The sequence below is a fragment of the Tinamus guttatus genome, unplaced genomic scaffold (genome assembly GCF_059628265.1).
Source record: "Tinamus guttatus ecotype Peru unplaced genomic scaffold, ASM5962826v1 Tinamus_guttatus_pri_ptg000226l, whole genome shotgun sequence".
NCBI classification, from domain to species: Eukaryota; Metazoa; Chordata; class Aves; order Tinamiformes; family Tinamidae; genus Tinamus; species Tinamus guttatus.
In genome coordinates, this window is record NW_028288760.1 from 3,742,630 (window position 1) to 3,751,152 (window position 8,523).

The 8,523-nt window shown below is 58.9% G+C and overlaps 1 protein-coding gene across 1 annotated transcript in view; it reads left to right on the forward strand.

Annotated features, from left to right (window-relative positions):
• Window positions 1-8,523, forward strand: part of LOC104575676 (carboxyl-terminal PDZ ligand of neuronal nitric oxide synthase protein-like) — a 32,027-nt gene extending 23,504 nt beyond the window's left edge. Inside the window, exons 3-11 of the mRNA XM_088525373.1 lie at window positions 1,245-1,337; window positions 2,478-2,536; window positions 3,902-4,010; window positions 4,503-4,644; window positions 5,068-5,228; window positions 6,410-6,577; window positions 6,988-7,153; window positions 7,266-7,620; window positions 8,046-8,523. Of these exons, the coding sequence (XP_088381499.1) occupies window positions 1,245-1,337; window positions 2,478-2,536; window positions 3,902-4,010; window positions 4,503-4,644; window positions 5,068-5,228; window positions 6,410-6,577; window positions 6,988-7,153; window positions 7,266-7,620; window positions 8,046-8,523 (1,731 nt within the window). The remainder of the gene's footprint in view (window positions 1-1,244; window positions 1,338-2,477; window positions 2,537-3,901; window positions 4,011-4,502; window positions 4,645-5,067; window positions 5,229-6,409; window positions 6,578-6,987; window positions 7,154-7,265; window positions 7,621-8,045) is intronic.

Here is an 8,523-nt window from a genome sequence, read left to right on the forward strand (position 1 = left end):
GAGGTGTCCATATGAGGGGCTCAGCGCGGCCACCTGTGGGGTGTGTGACCACGACCTGAACTGAGAGAGGGAAGCACCAACCCTGCAGCCTGGGATCTGCTGGACGGCAAGGACGGGATCTGGGCTGATCCCCAGGGGAGCCGGGCTGATCCCCGAGGCTGCTGCAGGGCTGCAGGTCCCTGCCCAGGGGCTGCAGCGCGTTTCATGCAGGGAGCCCTTCTCTGCCCTCGAGGCTCGTGATGCTTCAAGCTGCAGCTCAGCAGTGAGCTGGAGCGAGTCCTTAGCCTTTGGGGAACAAAAAAGCAACCTGTTTTCATTGTATCTGTTTTTGTTAATAACTGGACTGCTGCTTCACGGTGCTGGATTTCAGATGGAGAACACGAAGAGTAGCAAACCGCTTTATTTAGAAGCTGGCCTGACGTGGGCCAGAGAGGATCAGCAAAGTAAATACAGGTCTCCAGAGTGGGAGGCTTCTGTCATGCTTCTTAGTTACCATCAAAAGCAGCATTTAAAATCTGGCAGTTTAATTTTTAACATAAATGGAGGTGAGTTCAGACTGCAGGCACCTGCAGATAAGGAGCTGGATTTTTTTTCCAGAGGTATTGAGCCCACCGAGGTTAATGTGATTATGCAAATGACTAAGATATAATTGCATTATTGCCACCCATCTGGCCCTCCTTACACTTCATAAGTAATCTTATATTCCCCAAGCACTGCAGTGCTGCAGCACAAGGGCACTAGAGATGCCATAATTCACTGCTTAGTTTTTGCTGCAAGCACCATCTCTCTAGCTACACCTCGGCACAGAGTCCCACTGGGCTGTTTAAGGCCCTTCAAACGCCAGCAGATCATGAACGTTCTTTCCGGATCTGAATTAACAGCTCCCTGCCGTGTGCCCTCACCCCAGTACTTGGTCCTGTGCTTCAGAAGACCCTTCCTACTCCCAAGCACCCCCATCTCGGCAGGGCTGCGCTGGGTCTCTGCTGGGTGCTGGGTCCCTGCCACGCTCCGGTGTAACCCTAACCACAGCCTCCTGCCACTCACTGCTCCTGGGGTGGCCCGAGGCTGCAGGAAGGGGACGGTCACAAGTAGATTTTAGAAGAGCTGAGTTCCCACTGAGGGCTGGGAAGAATCTGCCTCTTGAAGCAGGATAGTCCGGAAGATCAAGCTCAGCTTGACTGCTACCGCCCCAGGTGTCCTCCCTGTCCTGCATCTCTCCTAATCTGGATTTTTTTCCTTAACAGTATGAGTTCAAAGCCAAGAACATTAAGAAGAAGAAGGTGAGCATCATCGTCTCCGTGGACGGCGTGAAGGTGATTCTGCGCAAGAAGCAGAAGGTGAGATTCCTGCAGCACCTGCAGGGCAGTCGGGAGCCAGAGCGGTCCCGGAGGGGCAGCCGGCCGTGCCGCACGGCCGCAGGGAAGCTGCCCGTGTCTCACAGAGCTAGACCAAACGGTCTAGTCCCTGCTCGGGGCTGGAGGAAGGATCTGTCACACCTAAATCATCCCTGACAGGTAAAAGCTTTCATCCCGCTCACATGTGGTCTGGGATTCCATTAAACCGCTGTGTTTGGGGATTAAGAGCCTTTCCAAAATTGAGGTTCCAGCAAGCCCTGGACATTCTCACGGCCCATGCAAGAGTCACATGGAGACTGGGCATTGAAAGCTACTGGCCTCGGTTACCGCCTGTGCCTTTTGTAGACAAAGTAGATTTTTAGTGTGCTCCAAAGATCAGCGGGAAAGTGAGGCAATTGGAGGCTTTGCTCGGGCAGGATTTGCATGTTTGCATCTTAGTGGGGGTTCTGTGATGCTGCCTCAGACTTATTTTACATGTAGGCTTTGAATATGTCTTAGAGCTGCTCAGAATAATCACAATAAACTTCTAACCCAAACTGGCCTTTTCTTAAAAATCACCCAGGATTTTCAGAAGAAAAAGAAGTCATTTTTTTACATTTTTCATCAAACAAACTAACAACAAACCTTGCTGAAAAAAGAAAGAGTGGAAAGTGATTTTTTTTCTGACCAAAAAAAAAAAAGCAAGGCTTTTGGAACAAGCCATTTTTTGCCAGTTCTGGTGGGCTCGTTGTGTACTGTCTCTGCGGAGCTGTTCGCGCAGGCTGTGCTTAGCACCTCCACGTTCACACCTGCACAAAGGCAGCAGCTGGAGCCAGCTCTCCTAAGCACTAGCTCAAAGCCTTGTTCCCGAAATATGTTACTCTTCTGCATATTTGATGCTACAAATTAATCTTAGGGACAGTTTTCAGCCCTGGAAGCTGTGATCAGATGATCACATATGATAAATGATCTGAATTTTTTTTCTTCATCTAAGATGCAAAGTCTTTGTTAATATAATCTAACTGTAGCCTGAATTTTGGCTTAGGACAAGTGCACTGTTTTCCACGGCCCTGCCTGTCAGATTGGTGCAATTTCATCTTCTCTGATACACTTTAACTTTGCTTCTGTCCTCTCTGCTTACAGAGGAAGGAATGGACCTGGGACGAGAGTAAAATGGTGGTGATGCACGATCCTGTGTACAGGTATGCAGCAGGGCCTTACACCAGCCAGCTCCCAGGTAATTAAGCATACCAGAGGGACTGCATTTTCCTCATCCTGCTTGCTGATTGATCACCACCAAGAAGCCTGGCTTCTCCAATGGCCCATGAAAAATTAAGGAGGGGGCAAAATTCCTGCACCGGGGGAATCTTTTCATACATTTTTGAGAGACAAACAGACTGGCGGGCTGATCTAACAGTGCAGCTAGCTCTAACTTTGAAGTTGGCCGTACTTTGAACAGGGGTTGGGGCAGATGACTGCCAGAGAGCTCTTCCAGACAGAATTACTCTCTAATTCTGACTCAGAAGACCGGCCTCCCTGGGTTTTGCTACAAAGCACGGCTCACTGGGTGCCGTGCGCTTCTGAAGAAGGGCCTCACTCTAGGCATAAGTTTTCATGGGCAATTAACTTGCACAGAGCAACAGTAACTTTCCCTAGCCCCTGCCCTAGGATCTCAAAGTATTTTGGAGACAAAAGCCTCACCCACACATATCTTGTGGTGTCTCCGCTCAGAGGCAGACCTAGGCAAACTCTGCGGGGCTGTCTTTTTCTTCTGGGAAGCTGCTCAAGGTATTACCTCCAGCAGTAAGAGAGTAAATGTAACATTCCTGGGAGATGTGTCTAAGAGTAGCTGGCTTTTGTGCTGTATCATCATCACTCATTAAAGAAAACAGGGCTGTGCTCCTAACGGTTCCTCTGTGCTGCTCACCAAGTCCCTGCTCCGTCTGGTGCCGGTCTCCTCTGACAGTGTCCCGAGTTTCTCCCCATCCTGTCCCGCCGCGAGCCAGAGCTAGCGCAGCCGCTCGGGACGGAGGGGAGCGCCCGTGTCCTGGGAGCTGCAGCTGGGAAGAGCAGAGGGGCTGGGGAAGAGCTCAGCTCCGGCCAGGGAAGAGCAGCTGGGACAACCCGGCCCTACAGGGGCAGCTGGAGGGGCAGCGGCTCCCACCCTGGCAGGGGGGTCCCTGCGTTGGTCCAGCTGCAGCGCAGCAAAATTCCAGCTGCTGAAGTGGCACAGCCACTTCTGTTACACTGCAGCAGGGCAGAGATTTATTGTCAGGGCCAAAAATAGACACACGTTCTCTAAAACTATATTTTTTTAGCCTTTTCACGGAAGCTGCTTTAGAAACCAGAATATTTTCCATCAAGCAAGAAGTGTTCTGTCAATTAGCTGCCTCCTGGCCTTGGTAATTGCTGGAAAGGCCATCCACCATGCATGGCCGCCTTTCTCTGGCTTCTGGATACTTTGAACTATCCTTGGGTTTGTTCAGTGAGCACAAGAGCCTCTGAGGTTTCTCTGAGGTCAGAGAGTCTGCTGTGTGATTAATTCACTCTGTGTCTCTTTTGCCTAGAATCTTCTATGTGTCTCATGATTCCCAAGATCTGAAAATTTTTAGCTACATTGCGAGGGATGGTGCTAACAACTCCTTCAGGTGCAATGTCTTCAAATCTAAAAAGAAGGTAGGATGCTCCCTGGCCACGGCCATGTCCTCGCAAGGACGAGAGATCACAGGGGGACCCTCTCCTTGTGCTACAGATGGAAGCACTGAGGTTGACCAGTCCAGGTCCTGGGGGAGAGGCCGATGCAGCACTAATGTCCCTGAAAATGTGTGCCCGAGCAGTGCAGCCACTTCAGTTCAGAGCACAGAGAGGGCAGAGCACGTCTCTGCACGAGCAGACTGCCAGGGATGTGCAGGGCCAGGGTCTACATCCAAACCAAGTACTGGCCCTGCTTTCTTGCCAGTGCAGGGCAGTGCTGGAGGGTGCCTGGGCAGAGGAAGAGTGGTAGGAATTAGACTGGGAAGAGGCTGCACTGATCTGTCCTGAGACACACGCATCCCAGGGGCAACTCCCGGCCCCCCTGGCACATCGGGGCAGGATCCGCGTTTTCCCTGGGGAGCAGGAGGGGTGGGCGCGTTGCTGCCCGTGACGCGCCGTGGTTTCGCTCTGCAGAGCCAGGCCATGCGGGTGGTGCGCACGGTGGGCCAGGCCTTCGAGGTGTGCCACAAGCTGAGCCTGCAGCACGCGCTGCAGAACGCCGACGGGCAGGCGGACGGCGCCAGCGACAAGTCCGTGGAGGAGCAGCCGCTAGAAGGTGACTTTCCCCTCCCCAGGTCTCGGGCAGATCGCTCCCTCAGCAGCAATGGCAGAGGCTTTGGGATGGGGAAATGCCAAAATCGCTTGTCCTTTGTAAGGCAGCTCTGGTGGCAGCAAAAGCTGCACGTCCCTTGGGACTGAGCGCACGGCTGCCCTGCCAGGGCTGCTCCAGCCTTTCTGCGCCGTCCTGGGCCTCCCCACCCCGAGCATGGAGGCCAAGGGTCCTTTCCCTGCAGGCACTAGCCCCACGGTTAGCCCACTGCCTTGCTCCTGCCCCACTGCCACACGCAGAGACTTGAAAAAAGTCTTGGCTGTTCTGCCTAAGCCTTCGGCTCCGCTGCCAGCCCTGCGATCTGCGGGCGGCTGCTGCGATCCAGTGGTGTGTGAGAACTCGGGTTTATTTTATCTGTCTCATCTGAAGTTCACCAGATGAAGGGCTCCAAGATCACAGACGTGGATGAGGTTGGCAGTGACCCTGATGGGATCTGTGTGCCAGAGCGGGGACCTGGAGAGCTCCCTGCTGCCAGGGTCGAGCTTGGCATGCTGAAACCCGGACAGGTCTCGAAGGACAAGAGCTGCCAGGTCAGTCTGTGGGGGCCACCCAGGGGCTGGTTTGTTGTTACCGCTTTAGAGAAGGGCTTTCATGGAGATACCACTGCAGACACCTCCCTTCTTGGCACCCAGCACTTGCCGCTGCCCTGGGACGCTCTGCAGCCAGGCAGGACAGGCCCTCTTTCCCACAGGCCACACTGCGGTCAGGCTCGCAGGACATGCAGACCCACCCGGCCTCAGTCACCACGCGTGGTAAAGGTCCTCAGGTGCCCTGCTCCATCGTATACCCGCCTCATTCCCCACGGGTCCCCGTGAGTCACAGCCCCCAGGCTGGCCCTGTAGCACGTGCTGTGGCTGCGAACTCGCCCGGCTGCGTTAGCCCCGGTGCTGGCCCTGCAGGGTGGCAGCCCTGCCTGGCAGCACGTTGGCACCTCCCAGCTCCTGTGACCACGTTCAGCTCCTCGCTGCTGGTTTCCTCCCTGGCTCAGCCCTGGGAGCTAAGCCTGGTGCTTGTGGATTACTTTTTTCCTGAGGTTAATGGATGACTTTAGAGTAATGTGTGCACTGAGCCCAGCTGCAAATTGACTGCTTGTCCTTGGCAGAGCCAGCCCCTGTGCAGCAGGAGCGCAGGGCCGGGAGGCGGGAGAGCGTCGCCGCGGCAGGCGCGGGGCTCAGCGGGGTCCCAAGACCCCAAGGGGCAGAGCAGGGGAGCAGGAGGCTCACGGCAGCATCGGGGACAGCTCTGAAATTTGTCATCTTGTCTCTGCACTTCTTATCTAATATCTCCAAGGGGTGGGAGAAGGGTTGAAGGGACACACTGCTTGGCTTCGTTATTGATGGTGTCTGCCTGGGATCTAATATACTAATGGCCCTGTCGTTAGAGCTGCTGCTGCCGCTGCTCTAATGGAGGCAACGCAGCAATGCAGGCGGCGAATGCTCACGGGAGAAGTGGCAGCATCCGAGTCCCTGCCTGCCCTGGGGACCCTCCGCCCCTGTTCAGAGCTACAGCCGGGCTCGGACTGCCCAGCCCTGCCGCTGCAGCCACTGGAAAACGCGCTGTCCCCGGGCATCGCACAGCGCCCGACAGCCCCCTGGTGCCGGGGGGAGGACGGCAGCTCTGCTGCGCTGGGATCGGTGCCGGAGCTCCTGGGGAGGCCTTGTCCCAACGCCAGGCTGAGCTGGGCACTCTCACGGTGTTTCTTTGTGCCCAGGAATCCGAGAGCTGCTCCCTGTACCCAGCTGGCTCCCAGCAGCTGCTCAGCCCGAGCAGCCCCTGCTCGTCGGCCTCCATCACCCCGCTGGCCTCTCAGCACTGCCTGCAGCTCCTGCAGCAGCAGCTCCTCCAGCAGCAGCAGCAGACGCAGGTGGCTGTGGCCCAGGTACCGTCCCGCTCTCCCTCGGCAGGCAGCAGGGCGGCCCCTTCCCGGCCCGCAGCCGCTTCCCTGGCAGCGCCCGGAAAGGCAGCGCGGGGCTGGGCATCCTGTACTGCAGGCGGGAGACCTGGGAGCAGAGCTGGCTCCGCACCCGCTGCGCTCGGGCTGCAAGGGCGAGGAGGAGGAGGAGAAGCAGGGGGAGGAGGGCTGGTCGATGCGCTCGCTGCGGCCTGGGAAGGCCGCTCCAGTGCTGCAGCAGCCCCCGGCCACCCCCAGGCCTCCGAGACTCCCAGTGTCCAACAGCTCCCGCGGGAGCTGTTCACAAGAGGCCGCCCACGATGCCACCCTGGCGCTGCACGGGGCCCAAGGGCCGGGCCGGCTGGCGCCAGGCCGTGCCCGCAGCTCCCATCCCGCAGGTGCAGCTGCTGAAGGACCAGCTGGCGGCGGAGACGGCGGCGCGCATCGAGGCGCAGGCGCGCGTGCGGCAGCTGCTGCTCACCAACCGCGACCTGCTGCAGCACGTCTCGCTGCTCGTGCGGCAGCTCAAGGAGCTGGAGGTGAAGGCGCAGCGGCGGCAGCCAGGTGAGGGGCCAGCGGCCGCGGGGCCGGGGCCGCCCGTGCCCGACTCGCACCCTCCTTCACCCCAGGGGCTGCAGCCTGCAGCACCTCAGCCCTGTCACGTCTCTCCCACCAGTCGAGCGCTCCCTGCAGAACCTGTCCCTGGCGCAGTCGCTGTCGCTGAACCTGAAGAACCACTACAGCCTGGACATCAACCTGCCGTCCACCTCCACCCCCGCCAGCGTCCTGGGCAGCCCCGTGGGCCCCGGCTCGCGCTCGGCCCTGGCCATGGGGGACTCCTACCTCAACCTCGTGAGCCTGGAGAGGGGTGGCTCCTGCTACGAGGGCAAGGACGAGTGCCTGGCCGTGCTGCAGGGCCACGACGGCTTCAGCCGGCGCGTGGAGGGCTCTGAGGTCAGCGAGTTTGCTCTGCTCAACGGGAGCAGCTGGCAGAAGGCAGACGACGGCGACAGCAGGGTGGACGAGGACAGGTAGGGACCTGGCACCTCTGCCCCTGCGGGGACCCCTGGGCAGACGCTTCCCCTCTGCCCCCGCAGCAGCACGGCCGGCGCGGGCGCTCACAGCTCCCTCGGCTGTGGGGACAGGGCTGCAGCCGAGGGGCCGGGCAATCGCTCTGTGCGCAGGCTGAGACCCAGTGAATCCCACGAGGGCAGTGCGGGGGCATCAAAGCCCCTGTGTCCCCCACGGGACAGGGATGGGGTCACTCTCTGCCCTGCTTCTGGCTCTCTGTGGCAAGAGGGCCAATGCTGCATTGCTCCCAGTGCCACCACTCCAGGGTGTGTGAGCAATGGGGTGCACCGGCGGGACCCCAAAAGGGCCTCGGCCTTTTGGAGAGGCTGAGTCCTCTGCACACATTTCGTTGTCTCTCACCCTCCTCTCCGCTTGTGCTTCCCAGGAGGCAGCAGCCCATTCCCAAGATCAACCCCCCGCCGCCCATCCTGCGCAAGAGGTCCAGCAAGACCTCCCCGAGCCTGGAGGTGGAGGCCAAGCCCGAGAGCAGCACCCTCGGGAGCCTTCCCAGCCCGTCCGGCAGCGTCGCCACCGGCCCGCTCGCCGTGCTGGAGCCCGAGACGAGGACGGGCGCCCGGGGCGCTGCGCCCAGCGCCGAGCTGGCCCCTGCAGCGCCCTCCCTGCGCGCTCTCGGCAAGGACAGGACGGCAGAGAACGGACACGCGTCCCCCCTGCCCAGCACTCATGACACTGCAGCGGGGGAGGCCCCGGGCAAGGAGCTGGCCGCCCTGGGCAGCCCCACGGACAGTGCGCGGCCCTTCTCCCCCGCGGACAACACCCGCCTGCACATCAGCTTCTCGGAGGACGAGCTGCTTGAACCGGAGCTGGATGCTGCTCTGGGACCCAGCAGGGTCCCCTCTTAG